General features: G+C 47.0%; 1 protein-coding gene across 1 annotated transcript in view; it reads right to left on the bottom strand.

Annotated features, from left to right (window-relative positions):
• The window catches only part of LOC109886016 (probable E3 ubiquitin-protein ligase MID2), a 204902-nt gene that overhangs the window by 56158 nt on the left and 131339 nt on the right, over positions 1 to 17405 (bottom strand). Inside the window, 1 exon segment of the mRNA XM_031797035.1 lies at positions 2986 to 3093. Within this exon segment, the coding sequence (XP_031652895.1) occupies positions 2986 to 3093 (108 nt within the window).

Genomic DNA, 17405 nt, shown 5'->3' on the forward strand with positions numbered 1-17405 from the left:
GTTCAGTGTGCTGAGTGGCCATATTGGGGTGGCAGGGTAGCCTGGTGGTTAGAGCGTTGGACTAGTAACCAAAAGGTTTCATGTTCAAATCCCTGAGCTGACAAGGAACAATTTCCCCTCCTCATGATGCCATCTATTTTGTCCCTCCTGTAGCAAAGCACCCCCATAACATGATGCTGCCACCCCCATACTTCATTCTTGGGATGGTATTCTTCAGCTTGCAAGCCTCCCACTTTAGTATGTGATGGTGAGTTGAGAAGACAATCAGAAGTACTGATATATTCTTTTTTAATTGGCTGTCACAGCCCCACATTACCAGTATGTGATGGTGAGTTGAGAAGACAATCAGAAGTACTGATAGAATGTTTTTTAATTGGCTGTCACAGCCCCACATTACCAGTATGTGATGGTGAGTTGAGAAGACAATCAGAAGTACTGATAGAATGTGTTTTAATTGGCTGTCACAGCCCCACATTACCAGTATGTGATGGTGAGTTGAGAAGACAATCAGAAGTACTGATAGAATGTGTTTTAATTGGCTGTCACAGCCCCACATTACCAGTATGTGATGGTGAGTTGAGAAGACAATCAGAAGTACTGATAGAATGTTTTTTAATTGGCTGTCACAGCCCCACATTACCAGTATGTGATGGTGAGTTGAGAAGACAATCAGAAGTACTGATAGAATGTGTTTTAATTGGCTGTCACAGCCCCACATTACCAGTATGTGATGGTGAGTTGAGAAGACAATCAGAAGTACTGATAGAATGTTTTTTAATTGGCTGTCACAGCCCCACATTACCAGTATGTGATGGTGAGTTGAGAAGACAATCAGAAGTACTGATAGAATGTTTTTTAATTGGCTGTCACAGCCCCACATTACCAGTATGTGATGGTGAGTTGAGAAGACAATCAGAAGTACTGATAGAAGGTTTTTAATTGGCTGTCACAGCCCCAAATATAAAGCAAACATTGGCTGTTAATTACAACAACAACAAAAAAAATTCACATGGTCAGATATCAAAATGGGGGTTTGTGGGCTATAAAGAGTTTGAGAACCCTTGAACTGAACAGCGCCATAGATCACAAGATCTTTCACTACTAAAAACCTCAAAACTGTCGACAAAGGGAAAAGTTATGTTCTCAAGAAATACGCAGACCACGCATTGTTGTTGTTGTTGTTGTTGTTATTATCCTTCGGAAACCTCAGACAACACCTCGCAATCCGATACTTCCGTTCTTCTGATGTCACTCACAGAGTGCTACTATGTGACAAGTCCCCCTCTATGTCTTTGCTTTTCTAATCCCTCGCTCACTGTGGCAGTTGCAGTGACACGTTGTGAATGCAGCGTTTTATCTGCCCCCTACAACGTCTCCGTGACTCAGACAGGCTGGCACACACATCAGATCCAGCGCTGTAATGTGTGTAGTAGGAGAGACTGGAGACACTCACTTCTTCTGTCGAAACCTCTTTGAAAATGGTAAACAAATTGTCCGTTTTGAAGACCTCTGTAGGGAATAGGGTGTCACTTCTGACGCGGCCAGAGGAAGAGTATGGTTTGGGACTCAGCCAGAGGAAGAGTATGGTTTGGGACTCAGCCAGAGGAAGAGTATGGTTTGGGACTCAGCCAGAGGAAGAGTATGGTTTGGGACTCAGCCAGAGGAAGAGTATGGTTTGGGACTCAGCCAGAGGAAGAGTATGGTTTGGGACTCAGCCAGAGGAAGAGTATGGTTTGGGACTCAGCCAGAGGAAGAGTATGGTTTGGGACTCAGCCAGAGGAAGAGTATGGTTTGGGACTCAGCCAGAGGAAGAGTATGGTTTGGGACTCAGCCAGAGGAAGAGTATGGTTTGGGACTCAGCCAGAGGAAGAGTATGGTTTGGGACTCAGCCAGAGGAAGAGTATGGTTTGGGACTCAGCCAGAGGAAGAGTATGGTTTGGGACTCAGCCAGAGGAAGAGTATGGTTTGAGACACAGCCAGAGGAAGAGTATGGTTTGAGACACAGCCAGAGGAAGAGTATGGTTTGGGACTCAGCCAGTGGAAGAGTATGGTGTATGGTTTGAGACTCAGCCAGAGGAAGAGTATGGTTTGAGACTCGGCCAGAGGAAGAGTATGGTTTGAGACTCGGCCAGAGGAAGAGTATGGTTTGAGACTCGGCCAGAGGAAGAGTATGGTTTGGGACTCAACAAGAGGAAGAGTATGGTTTGAGACTCAGCCAGAGGAAGAATATGGTTTGAGACTCAGCCAGAGGAAGAGTATGGTTTGGGACTCAGCCAGAGGAAGAGTATGGTTTGAGACTCAGCCAGTGGAAGAGTATGGTTTGAGACTCAGCCAGAGGAAGAGTATGGTTTGAGACTCAGCCAGAGGAAGAGTATGGTTTGAGACTCAGCCAGTGGAAGAGTATGGTTTGAGACTCAGCCAGAGGAAGAGTATGGTTTGAGACTCAGCCAGAGGAAGAGTATGGTTTGAGACTCAGCCAGAGGAAGAGTATGGTTTGAGACTCAGCCAGAGGAAGAGTATGGTTTGAGACTCAGCCAGAGGAAGAGTATGGTTTGAGACTCATCCATGGAGTACAGTCCCTTGGACCATAGGGGTCCAGTATAGTATTAAGGGTTAGTGTATAGAAGACTACTGTACCTTGGACCATAGGGCTCCAGTATAGTATTAAGGGTTAGTGTGTAGAAGACTACTGTACCTTGGACCATAGGGGTCCAGTATAGTATTAAGGGTTAGTGTGTAGAAGACTACTGTACCTTGGACCATAGGGGTCCAGTATAGTATTAAGGGTTAGTGTGTAGAAGACTACTGTACCTTGGACCATAGGGGTCCAGTATAGTATTAAGGGTTAGTGTGTAGAAGACTACTGTACCTTGGACCATAGGGGTCCAGTATAGTATTAAGGGTTAGTGTGTAGAAGACTACTGTACCTTGGACCGTAGGGGTCCAGTATAGTATTAAGGGTTAGTGTGTAGAAGACTCCTGTACCTTGGACTCCTTGATCTTGACAGCGATGATCTGTTTCCTCTGGCGTATGATCTCTACAAGCTCATCACACTCCTCCACTAGCTTGGCCTCGTGCATCGCTGTGTTCACCTGGGGACAGAAGCACAGCACACTTTAACACGGTGTCCAAACAAACACTAACACAGGGTTCAAACAAGAACAACAACAACACTGTAGCTGAGATCCTCGTTAACGGCTGTGTTCGCCTGAGGTAGACTTTAATATGCAGGCCAAACAAACACTTACACAGATTCAGATCAACAACACTGTCATGTCAGGTACCATATCTAGTTCATTTGTCATCTGTGGTTCGGGTAACACATGTTCAGATCTGAGCATGATTTATTTTTGATAGAATCATTGCACATTCAAAATAAATATTAGAATATATTATAATGTATTATGAGAATGTGTTGTGACTCTGTATCAAACTGTTCACCCGCTAACTCCCCCCGAACACTGATCATCACTCCACAAAGGTCATTACAGCAGTTAGATCCACTTAAACGTTGATAATCACACACACACACGAGAGTACACACACACACAAACTCCATTAAGTCCATAAGAGCCATCTTATTAACGGTTGGTAATTAACAAGGATAAATGAAATGCTCCAACATCACTGTGGATTACTGCTCAGCAACATAACATTGGCAGATTCACGAGGCAGAGGGAATCTTCTTATCCTCCCTGAATCACCAAATCTCATCCCACTGAAACAGGTGTATATATCACCCCACTGAAACACTGAACCAGGTGTATATATCACCCCACTGAAACACTAAACCAGGTGTATATATCACCCCACTGAAACACTGAACCAGGTGTATATATATCACCCCACTGAAACACTGAACCAGGTATATATATCATCCCATTGAAACACTGAACCAGGTGTATATATCACCCCACTGAAACACTGAACCAGGTATATATATCATCCCACTGAAACACTGAACCAGGTGTATATATCACCCCACTGAAACACTGAACCAGGTATATATATCATCCCACTGAAACAGGTATATATATCACCCCACTGAAACACTGAACCAGGTATATATATCATCCCACTGAAACACTGAACCAGGTATCCTCACTAATATTGTCCCGAATGCTCAGGGATCATTTCCCTTCTGAAATCTTCCGTCTGTCTGATCTCCAGATCTCCACTCTGACCTCTAGGTGAGGACTTTCCTTAACCCTAACCCCGACATGATTCACTCTGACCTCTAGGTGAGGACTTTCCCTAACCCTGACATGATTTACTCTGACCTCTACTGGAGGACTTTCCCTAACCCCAACATGATTCTCTGACCTCTACTGGAGGACATTCCCTAACCCCGACATGATTCCCTCTGACCTCTACTGGAGGACTTTCCCTAACCCCGACATGATTCTCTCTGACCTCTACTGGAGAACTTTTTTTTAAACGTTTTTTATAACCAAGCCTCAGGTTGTTTTTAAAAGATATAATCGATAATATATCAACCGGGACAATCGCTTTTTCAATAGGAGAGGGAGAGACAATGGCTGCCCCACTCTGTTGCGCAAGCAAAATTCATGCGAACACCCAGCTATCCACTGACGCAATATTATCCTTCTCGCTCATTTTTTCAAAATAAAAGCCTGAAACTATGTCTAAAGACTGTTGACACCTTGAGGAAGCAATAGGAAAAGGACTCTGGTTGATATCCCTTTAAATGGAGCGAAGGCAGGCTATGGAACATGGAGCTTTCAAAATAGGAGCCACTTCCTGGTTTGATTTTCCTCAGGTTATCGCCTGCCATATCAGTTCTGTTATACTCACAGACAATATTTTGACAGTTTTGGAAACTTTAGAGTGTGTTCTGTCCTAATATGACAAGTATATGCATATTCTAGTTTCTGGGCCTGAGAAATAGGCAGTTTCAAATGAGTATGTTTATCATCCCAAAAATCAAAATACTGCCCCCTACACTCAATAAGTTAACTCTGACCTCTAGGTGAGGAATTTTCCTAACCCTAACCCTGACATCATTCACTCTGACCTCTAGTGGAGGACATTCCCCTCCCAGACATGATTCACTCTGACACCTGAAACACATGCTCCTTGAGCCACCTGCCCCGGCCGCTTGGTCTCTACCACTAAATCCTAGGCTGGATTAATGTTTTATCATTCACTGGAAAGATGTATTACTCTGTTCTGACACATAATGGCAACCAAGGGAGCCCGGCCCCCTTGGCTAAAATGCACTAGCAATTTTCTGAAATGCACTGGGTAGGGTTCTTATAAGGAAGAGATGGAGAGAGATGGCGTGGACATTAAAAAGACAATTCTAGAGTTATTGTACAGTAATGAGGTGGAAGAACATGTCTAGCTACCGATGCTGGTAATGAATGAAGGATACTCATATATCTCACATAGCTACTAGCTTGGTCTGATCTCATATAGCTACTAGCTTGGTCTGATCTCACATAGCTACTAGCTTGGTCTGATCTCATATAGCTACTAGCTTGGTCTGATCTCATAGTTACTAGCTGGGTCTGATCTCATATAGTTACTAGCTGGGTCTGATCTCATATAGCTACTAGCTTGGTCTGATCTCATATAGTTACTACCTGGGTCTGATCTCATATAGTTACTAGCTGGGTCTGATCTCATATAGCTACTAGCTTGGTCTGATCTCATATAGTTACTACCTGGGTCTGATCTCACATAGTTAATAGCTGGGTCTGATCTCATATAGCTACTAGCTTGGTCTGATCTCATATAGTTACTACCTGGGTCTGATCTCACATAGTTACTAGCTGGGTCTGATCTCATATAGTTACTAGCTGGGTCTGATCTCACATAGCTACTAGCTGGGTCTGATCTCACATAGTTACTAGCTGGGTCTGATCTCATATAGTTACTACCTGGGTCTGATCTCACATAGTTACTAGCTGGGTCTGATCTCACATAGTTACTAGCTGGGTCTGATCTCACATAGTTACTACCTGGGTCTGATCTCACATAGTTACTAACTGGGTCTGATCTCACATAGTTACTAGCTGGGTCTGATCTCATATAGTTACTAGCTGGGTCTGATCTCACATAGTTACTAGCTGGGTCTGATCTCACATAGTTACTAGCTGGGTCTGATCTCACATAGTTACTAGCTGGGTCTGATCTCATATAGTTACTAGCTGGGTCTGATCTCACATAGTTACTAGCTGGGTCTGATCTCATATAGTTACTAGCTGGGTCTGATCTCACATAGTTACTAGCTGGGTCTGATCTCACATAGTTACTAGCTGGGTCTGATCTCACATAGTTAATAGCTGGGTCTGATCTCATATAGTTACTAGCTGGGTCTGATCTCACATAGTTAATAGCTGGGTCTGATCTCACATAGTTACTAGCTGGGGAGTATCATGTTTTATTAATGATCTCAATTCCCTCATTAAACCACAACAGCAGTGGCACCACGTCTCACTGTAAACACTGATATCTACTCACACACAGGGAGACATAGTTTTGGCAAGTTAGTACATCTACTTTGTGCATGACACAAGTAATTTAAAAAAAAAATTGATTACAGACAGATTATTTCACTTATAATTCACTGTATTACAATTCCAGTGGGTCAGAAGCTTACATACACTAAGTTGACTGTGCCTTTAAACAGCTTGGAAAATGGCTTTAGAAGCTTCAGATAGGCTAATTGACATCATTTGAGTCAATTGGAGGTGTACCTGTGGATGTATTTCAAGGCCTACCTTCAAACTCAGTGCCACTTTGCTTGACATCATGGGAAAAGCAAAATAAATCAGCCAAGACCTCATAAAAAAATTGCAGACCTCCAAAAGTCTGGCTCATCCTTGGGAGCAACTTCCAAATGCCTGAAGGTACCACGTTCATCTGTACAAACAATAGTATGCAAGTATAAACACCATTGGACCATGCAGCCGCCATACCGCTCAGGAAGGAGACGCGTTCTGTCCCCTAGAGATGAACGTACTTTGGTGCAAAAAGTGCAAATCAATCCCAGAACAACAGCAAAGGACCTTGTGAAGATGCTGGAGGAAACAGGTACAAAATTATCCCGTAGTCCTGTATAGACATAACCTGAAAGGCCGCTCAACAAGGAAGAAGCCTGTGGATATATTGAATATATTGGATATATTGAAGCAACATCTCAAGACATCAGTCAGGAAGTTAAAGCTTGGTCGCAAATGGGTCTTCCAAATGGACAATGGCCCCAAGCAAAATGGCTTAAGGACAACAAAGTCAAGGTACTGGAGTGGCCATCACAAAGCCCTGACCTCAATCCCATAGAAAATGTGTGGGCAGAAATGATAAAGTGTGTGCAAGCAAGGAGGCCTACAAACCTGACTCAGTTACACCAGCTCTGTCAGGAATGGGTCAAAATTCACCTAACTTATTGTGGGGAGCTTGTGGAAGGCTACTTGAAAATGTTTGGACACAAGTTAATCAATTTAAAGGCAATGCTACCAAATACTAATTAAGTGTATGTAAACTTCTGACCCACTGGGAATGTGATGAAATAAATAAAAGCTGAACTAAATAATTCTCTCTACTATTATTCTGACATTTCAAATTCTTAAAATAAAGTGATGATCCTAACTGACCTAAGACAGGGAATTTTTACTAGGATTAAATGTCAGGAATTGTGAAAAACTGAGTTTAAATGTATTTGGCTAAAGTGATATGTCAACTACCGACTTCACCTGCGTAAAAGGTGAAAGAGAGCAGAAAACAGCAAGGAGCCCCAGATAACAGTGAGGGCCTGGGTTCTTTTAAAGGCCCAAACTGTGATATTTAAACCGTTCTTGATCATTTAAATGAATGATGTATACCCATTGATTTATAGCAAGAAAATAAGTTTCCGTTTTGTTTAGTTGGGCCTTTAAAGTGAACAGAACGGTGCAGAGAGGAGCGAAGAACAGATTAAACAGGATTCATGGTGAGAGGCTGTTGTTTGTAACAGCAGTGATTAGTGCTGGTCTCTCCTCCAGCCTGACAGATTAAACAGGATTCATGGTGAGAGGCTGTTGTTTGTAACAGCAGTGATTAGTGCTGGTCTCTCCTCCAGCCTGACAGATTAAACACGATTCATGGTGAGAGGCTGTTGTTTGTAACAGCAGTGATTAGTGCTGGTCTCTCCTCCAGCCTGACAGATTAAACAGGATTCATGGTGAGAGGCTGTTGTTTGTCACAGCAGTGATTAGTGCTGGTCTCTCCTCCAGCCTGACAGATTAAACAGGATTCATGGTGAGAGGCTGTTGTTTGTAACAGCAGTGATTAGTGCTGGTCTCTCCTCCAGCCTGACAGATTAAACAGGATTCATGGTGAGAGGCTGTTGTTTGTAACAGCAGTGATTAGTGCTGCTCTCTCCTCCAGCCTGACAGATTAAACAGGATTCATGGTGAGAGGCTGTTGTTTGTCACAGCAGTGATTAGTGCTGCTCTCTCCTCCAGCCTGACAGATTAAACAGGATTCATGGTGAGAGGCTGTTGTTTGTAACAGCAGTGATTAGTGCTGCTCTCTCCTCCAGCCTGACAGATTAAACAGGATTCATGGTGAGAGGCTGTTGTTTGTAACAGCAGTGATTAGTGCTGGTCTCTCCTCCAGCCTGACAGATTAAACAGGATTCATGGTGAGAGGCTGTTGTTTGTCACAGCAGTGATTAGTGCTGGTCTCTCCTCCAGCCTGACAGATTAAACAGGATTCATGGTGAGAGGCTGTTGTTTGTAACAGCAGTGATTAGTGCTGGTCTCTCCTCCAGCCTGACAGATTAAACAGGATTCATGGTGAGAGGCTGTTGTTTGTAACAGCAGTGATTAGTGCTGGTCTCTCCTCCAGCCTGACAGATTAAACAGGATTCATGGTGAGAGGCTGTTGTTTGTCACAGCAGTGATTAGTGCTGCTCTCTCCTCCAGCCTGACAGATTAAACAGGATTCATGGTGAGAGGCTGTTGTTTGTAACAGCAGTGATTAGTGCTGGTCTCTCCTCCAGCCTGACAGATTAAACAGGATTCATGGTGAGAGGCTGTTGTTTGTAACAGCAGTGATTAGTGCTGGTCTCTCCTCCAGCCTGACAGATTAAACAGGATTCATGGTGAGAGGCTGTTGTTTGTAACAGCAGTGATTAGTGCTGGTCTCTCCTCCAGCCTGACAGATTAAACAGGATTCATGGTGAGAGGCTGTTGTTTGTAACAGCAGTGATTAGTGCTGCTCTCTCCTCCAGCCTGACAGATTAAACAGGATTCATGGTGAGAGGCTGTTGTTTGTAACAGCAGTGATTAGTGCTGCTCTCTCCTCCAGCCTGACAGATTAAACAGGATTCATGGTGAGAGGCTGTTGTTTGTAACAGCAGTGATTAGTGCTGGTCTCTCCTCCAGCCTGACAGATTAAACAGGATTCATGGTGAGAGGCTGTTGTTTGTAACAGCAGTGATTAGTGCTGGTCTCTCCTCCAGCCTGACAGATTAAACAGGATTCATGGTGAGAGGCTGTTGTTTGTAACAGCAGTGATTAGTGCTGGTCTCTCCTCCAGCCTGACAGATTAAACAGGATTCATGGTGAGAGGCTGTTGTTTGTCACAGCAGTGATTAGTGCTGGTCTCTCCTCCAGCCTGACAGATTAAACAGGATTCATGGTGAGAGGCTGTTGTTTGTAACAGCAGTGATTAGTGCTGGTCTCTCCTCCAGCCTGACAGATTAAACAGGATTCATGGTGAGAGGCTGTTGTTTGTAACAGCAGTGATTAGTGCTGCTCTCTCCTCCAGCCTGACAGATTAAACAGGATTCATGGTGAGAGGCTGTTGTTTGTCACAGCAGTGATTAGTGCTGCTCTCTCCTCCAGCCTGACAGATTAAACAGGATTCATGGTGAGAGGCTGTTGTTTGTAACAGCAGTGATTAGTGCTGCTCTCTCCTCCAGCCTGACAGATTAAACAGGATTCATGGTGAGAGGCTGTTGTTTGTAACAGCAGTGATTAGTGCTGGTCTCTCCTCCAGCCTGACAGATTAAACAGGATTCATGGTGAGAGGCTGTTGTTTGTAACAGCAGTGATTAGTGCTGCTCTCTCCTCCAGCCTGACAGATTAAACAGGATTCATGGTGAGAGGCTGTTGTTTGTAACAGCAGTGATTAGTGCTGGTCTCTCCTCCAGCCTGACAGATTAAACAGGATTCATGGTGAGAGGCTGTTGTTTGTAACAGCAGTGATTAGTGCTGGTCTCTCCTCCAGCCTGACAGATTAAACAGGATTCATGGTGAGAGGCTGTTGTTTGTAACAGCAGTGATTAGTGCTGGTCTCTCCTCCAGCCTGACAGATTAAACAGGATTCATGGTGAGAGGCTGTTGTTTGTCACAGCAGTGATTAGTGCTGCTCTCTCCTCCAGCCTGACAGATTTAAACAGGACTCAAAAGGAAGGAAGTGTCCAAGCGCACGTCCACAAGTCACAAGGGACCTCCCTGTCCTGTCCTGTCCTGTCCTGTCCTGTCCAGCAAAAAGAGCATTGAGGTCTGTTAAAATATGGATGGTTTTGGCATATGCTTCGACTAAGTGCTACAACACGCTGACTACTGTACACATCACCAAGACGATTATACTGTCAACACAACCGAACACACAGGCAAAACCAACATATATTCAAACCGTTGTCAAAGAAACAACAGAGAAACATAAATACCTCGGGAGAAAAACAATTATCAGTTTATCAATGAGGGTATCTGTCAAACTCTAAAAGGAGAGATATAGCTGAAGGCAGCGTTGCTATGGTATCACTCTAGAACCCCACCGGCAGAATCACAGTCCTCGTTTCGATCATATCATCTTGGAGAGAGAGAGATAACTGTGTGCAACGCAGCAACAACAGATAAATTCAGGTCACACCAGAACTGCATAGAGCCCCATGTAGCCAGTCAGCCCTCTGTTGTTGTGATGCATTATTAGTGAGCTGTGTTTCTCCCTCCTTTCTCCCTGAAGTGTTATAGAACAGAGACAAAGAACTCTTCCATCTCCTCCTAGCAGGGAGGCTTCTGGGAAGAAACGAGCACGCACACACACGCACATAGTAGGTTTGACCTCCATTAGCATAGTACGTTAGCATTACCCCACATAAGGTATAGTATGCTTCTCCTCAGAATAACCAAAGCCTTTCACACAAACCTCACACCAGAGAATAGCTAGCAACAAGCATCCATAAGGAAATCCATTTTCTTTTTTAAGAGGCTTTTAACAGTTTGTTTTAACATGGGGCAAGTTCTCTTGATGGCCAAGTCAGTCGCATAGCTTAATCATGTATTATGGATACAAGAGGAACAGATTGTTGTGGAGCTGATTCCGTATGCAGGCAGAGGAGGAAGACACCAGTTAGGAGACAGAGAGGAGGACGACACCAGTTAGGAGAGGAGGACAACACCAGTTACGAGACAGAGAGGAGGACAACACCAGTTACGAGAGGAGGACAACACCAGTTACGAGACAGAGACACCAGTTAGGAGAGGAGGACAACACCAGTTAGGAGAGGAGGACAACACCAGTTACGAGACAGAGAGGACGAAGACACCAGTTAGGAGAGGAGGACAACACCAGTTACGAGACAGAGAGGAGGACGACACCAGTTAGGAGAGGAGGACAACACCAGTTACGAGACAGAGAGGAGGACAACACCAGTTAGGAGAGGAGGACAACACCAGTTAGGAGACAGAGAGGAGGACAACACCAGTTAGGAGAGGAGGACAACACCAGTTAGGAGACAGAGGAGGACAACACCAGTTAGGAGAGGAGGACAACACCAGTTACGAGACAGAGAGGAGGAAGACACCAGTTAGGAGAGGAGGACAACACCAGTTACGAGACAGAGAGGAGGAAGACACCAGTTAGGAGAGGAGGACAACACCAGTTACGAGAGGAGGACAACACCAGTTAGGAGAGGAGGACAACACCAGTTACGAGACAGAGAGGAGGAAGACACCAGTTAGGAGAGGAGGACAACACCAGTTACGAGACAGAGAGGAGGACAACACCAGTTATGAGAGGAGGACAACACCAGTTAAGAGAGGAGGACAACACCAGTTACGAGACAGAGAGGAGGACAACACCAGTTAGGAGAGGAGGACAACACCAGTTACGAGACAGAGAGGAGGACAACACCAGTTAGGAGAGGAGGACAACACCAGTTACGAGACAGAGAGGAGGACGACACCAGTTACGAGACAGAGAGGAGGACAACACCAGTTAGGAGAGGAGGACGACACCAGTTAGGAGACAGAGAGGAGGACGACACCAGTTAGGAGAGGAGGACGACACCAGTTAGGAGAGGAGGACGACACCAGTTAGGAGAGGAGGACAACACCAGTTAGGAGAGGAGGACAACACCAGTTAGGAGAGGAGGACAACACCAGTTAGGAGAGGAGGACAACACCAGTTAGGAGAGGAGGACAACACCAGTTAGGAGACAGAGAGGAGGACGACACCAGTTAGGAGAGGAGGACGACACCAGTTAGGAGAGGAGGACGACACCAGTTAGGAGAGGAGGACAACACCAGTTAGGAGAGGAGGACAACACCAGTTAGGAGAGGAGGACAACACCAGTTAGGAGAGGAGGACAACACCAGTTAGGAGAGGAGGACAACACCAGTTAGGAGAGGAGGACAACACCAGTTAGGAGAGGAGGACAACACCAGTTAGGAGAGGAGGACAACACCAGTTAGGAGAGGAGGACAACACCAGTTAGGAGAGGAGGACAACACCAGTTAGGAGAGGAGGACGACACCAGTTAGGAGAGGAGGACGACACCAGTTAGGAGACAGAGAGGAGGACGACACCAGTTAGGAGACAGAGAGGAGGACGACACCAGTTAGGAGAGGAGGACGACACCAGTTAGGAGAGGAGGACAACACCAGTTAGGAGAGGAGGACAACACCAGTTAGGAGAGGAGGACAACACCAGTTAGGAGAGGAGGACAACACCAGTTAGGAGAGGAGGACAACACCAGTTAGGAGAGGAGGACAACACCAGTTAGGAGAGGAGGACGACACCAGTTAGGAGACAGAGAGGAGGACGACACCAGTTAGGAGAGGAGGACGACACCAGTTAGGAGAGGAGGACAACACCAGTTAGGAGAGGAGGACAACACCAGTTAGGAGAGGAGGACAACACCAGTTAGGAGAGGAGGACAACACCAGTTAGGAGAGGAGGACAACACCAGTTAGGAGAGGAGGACAACACCAGTTACGAGAGGAGGACAACACCAGTTACGAGACAGAGAGGAGGACAACACCAGTTACGAGAAAGAGAGGAGGACAACACCAGTTAGGAGAGGAGGACGACACCAGTTAGGAGACAGAGAGGAGGACAACACCAGTTAGGAGAGGAGGACGACACCAGTTAGGAGACAGAGAGGAGGACAACACCAGTTAGGAGACAGAGAGGAAAAGGGAAGAGAGGAGGACAACACCAGTTAGGAGACAGAGAGGAAAAGGGAAGAGAGGAGGACACCACCAGTTAGGAGACAGAGAGGAGGACAACACCAGTTAGGAGGCAGAGAGGAAAAGGGAAGAGAGGAGGACAACACCAGTTAGGAGACAGAGGGGAAAAGGGAAGAGAGGAGGACAACACCCGTTAGGAGACAGAGAGGAGGACAACACCAGTTAGGAGACAGAGGGGAAAAGGGAAGAGAGGAGGACAACACCCGTTAGGAGACAGAGAGGAGGACAACACCAGTTAGGAGACAGAGAGGAAAAGGGAAGAGAGGAGGACGACACCAGTTAAGAGACAGAGAGGAAAAGGGAAGAGAGGAGGCCGACACCAGTTAAGAGAGGAGGACGACACCAGTTAGGAGACAGAGAGGAGGACAACACCAGTTAGGAGATGAGGACGACACCAGTTAGGAGACAGAGAGGAGGACAACACCAGTTATGAGAGGAGGACAACACCAGTTAAGAGAGGAGGACAACACCAGTTACGAGACAGAGAGGAGGACAACACCAGTTAGGAGAGGAGGACAACACCAGTTACGAGACAGAGAGGAGGACGACACCAGTTACGAGACAGAGAGGAGGACAACACCAGTTAGGAGAGGAGGACGACACCAGTTAGGAGACAGAGAGGAGGACGACACCAGTTACGAGAGGAGGACGACACCAGTTACGAGAGGAGGACAACACCAGTTAGGAGAGGAGGACAACACCAGTTAGGAGAGGAGGACAACACCAGTTAGGAGAGGAGGACAACACCAGTTAGGAGAGGAGGACAACACCAGTTAGGAGAGGAGGACGACACCAGTTAGGAGACAGAGAGGAGGACGACACCAGTTAGGAGAGAGAGAGGAGGACGACACCAGTTAGGAGAGAGAGAGGAGGACGACACCAGTTAGGAGAGGGAGAGGAGGACGACACCAGTTAGGAGAGGAGGACAACACCAGTTAGGAGAGGAGGACAACACCAGTTAGGAGAGGAGGACAACACCAGTTAGGAGAGGAGGACAACACCAGTTAGGAGAGGAGGACAACACCAGTTAGGAGAGGAGGACAACACCAGTTAGGAGAGGAGGACAACACCAGTTAGGAGAGGAGGACGACACCAGTTAGGAGAGGAGGACGACACCAGTTAGGAGACAGAGAGGAGGACAACACCAGTTAGGAGAGGAGGACAACACCAGTTAGGAGAGGAGGACAACACCAGTTAGGAGAGGAGGACAACACCAGTTAGGAGAGGAGGACAACACCAGTTAGGAGAGGAGGACAACACCAGTTAGGAGAGGAGGACGACACCAGTTAGGAGACAGAGAGGAGGACGACACCAGTTAGGAGAGGAGGACGACATCAGTTAGGAGAGGAGGACAACACCAGTTAGGAGAGGAGGACAACACCAGTTAGGAGAGGAGGACAACACCAGTTAGGAGAGGAGGACAACACCAGTTAGGAGAGGAGGACAACACCAGTTAGGAGAGGAGGACAACACCAGTTAGGAGAGGAGGACAACACCAGTTAGGAGAGGAGGACAACACCAGTTAGGAGAGGAGGACAACACCAGTTACGAGACAGAGAGGAGGACAACACCAGTTACGAGACAGAGAGGAGGACAACACCAGTTACGAGAAAGAGAGGAGGACAACACCAGTTAGGAGAGGAGGACGACACCAGTTAGGAGACAGAGAGGAGGACAACACCAGTTAGGAGAGGAGGACGACACCAGTTAGGAGACAGAGAGGAGGACGACACCAGTTAGGAGACAGAGAGGAGGACAACACCAGTTAGGAGACAGAGAGGAAAAGGGAAGAGAGGAGGACAACACCAGTTAGGAGACAGAGAGGAAAAGGGAAGAGAGGAGGACACCACCAGTTAGGAGACAGAGAGGAAAAGGGAAGAGAGGAGGACAACACCAGTTAGGAGACAGAGGGGAAAAGGGAAGAGAGGAGGACAACACCCGTTAGGAGACAGAGAGGAGGACAACACCAGTTAGGAGACAGAGGGGAAAAGGGAAGAGAGGAGGACAACACCCGTTAGGAGACAGAGAGGAGGACAACACCAGTTAGGAGACAGAGAGGAAAAGGGAAGAGAGGAGGACGACACCAGTTAAGAGACAGAGAGGAAAAGGGAAGAGAGGAGGCCGACACCAGTTAAGAGAGGAGGACGACACCAGTTAGGAGACAGAGAGGAGGACAACACCAGTTAGGAGATGAGGACGACACCAGTTAGGAGACAGAGAGGAGGACAACACCAGTTAGGAGAGGAGGACGACACCAGTTACGAGAGGAGGACAACACCAGTTAGGAGAGGAGGACAACACCAGTTAGGAGAGGAGGACAACACCAGTTAGGAGAGGAGGACAACACCAGTTAGGAGAGGAGGACAACACCAGTTAGGAGAGGAGGACAACACCAGTTAGGAGACAGAGAGGAGGACAACACCAGTTAGGAGACAGAGAGGAGGACGACACCAGTTAGGAGACAGAGAGGAGGACGACACCAGTTAGGAGAGGAGGACAACACCAGTTAGGAGAGGAGGACAACACCAGTTAGGAGAGGAGGACAACACCAGTTAGGAGAGGAGGACAACACCAGTTAGGAGAGGAGGACAACACCAGTTAGGAGAGGAGGACAACACCAGTTAGGAGAGGAGGACAACACCAGTTAGGAGAGGAGGACAACACCAGTTAGGAGAGGAGGACAACACCAGTTAGGAGAGGAGGACAACACCAGTTAGGAGAGGAGGACAACACCAGTTAGGAGAGGAGGACAACACCAGTTAGGAGACAGAGAGGAGGACGACACCAGTTAGGAGACAGAGAGGAGGACGACACCAGTTAGGAGACAGAGAGGAGGACGACACCAGTTAGGAGACAGAGAGGAGGACGACACCAGTTAGGAGACAGAGAGGAGGACAACACCAGTTAGGAGAGGAGGACAACACCAGTTAGGAGAGGAGGACAACACCAGTTAGGAGAGGAGGACAACTCCAGTTAGGAGAGGAGGACGACACCAGTTAGGAGACAGAGAGGAGGACGACACCAGTTAGGAGAGGAGGACGACACCAGTTAGGAGACAGAGAGGAGGACGACACCAGTTAGGAGAGGAGGACGACACCAGTTAGGAGAGGAGGACAACACCAGTTAGGAGAGGAGGACAACACCAGTTAGGAGAGGAGGACAACACCAGTTAGGAGAGGAGGACAACACCAGTTAGGAGAGGAGGACAACACCAGTTACGAGAGGAGGACAACACCAGTTACGAGACAGAGAGGAGGACAACACCAGTTACGAGACAGAGAGGAGGACAACACCAGTTACAAGAAAGAGAGGAGGACAACACCAGTTACGAGAAAGAGAGGAGGACAACACCAGTTAGGAGAGGAGGACGACACCAGTTAGGAGACAGAGAGGAGGACAACACCAGTTAGGAGAGGAGGACGACACCAGTTAGGAGACAGAGAGGAGGACAACACCAGTTAGGAGACAGAGAGGAAAAGGGAAGAGAGGAGGACAACACCAGTTAGGAGACAGAGAGGAAAAGGGAAGAGAGGAGGACACCACCAGTTAGGAGACAGAGAGGAAAAGGGAAGAGAGGAGGACAACACCAGTTAGGAGACAGAGGGGGAAAAGGGAAGAGAGGAGGACAACACCCGTTAGGAGACAGAGAGGAGGACAACACCAGTTAGGAGACAGAGGGGAAAAGGGAAGAGAGGAGGACAACACCCGTTAGGAGACAGAGAGGAGGACAACACCAGTTAGGAGACAGAGAGGAAAAGGGAAGAGAGGAGGACGACACCAGTTAAGAGACAGAGAGGAAAAGGGAAGAGAGGAGGCCGACACCAGTTAAGAGAGGAGGACGACACCAGTTAGGAGACAGAGAGGAGGACAACACCAGTTAGGAGATGAGGACGACACCAGTTAGGAGACAGAGAGGA

The sequence above is a fragment of the Oncorhynchus kisutch genome, linkage group LG19 (genome assembly GCF_002021735.2).
Source record: "Oncorhynchus kisutch isolate 150728-3 linkage group LG19, Okis_V2, whole genome shotgun sequence".
NCBI lineage: Eukaryota > Metazoa > Chordata > Actinopteri > Salmoniformes > Salmonidae > Oncorhynchus > Oncorhynchus kisutch.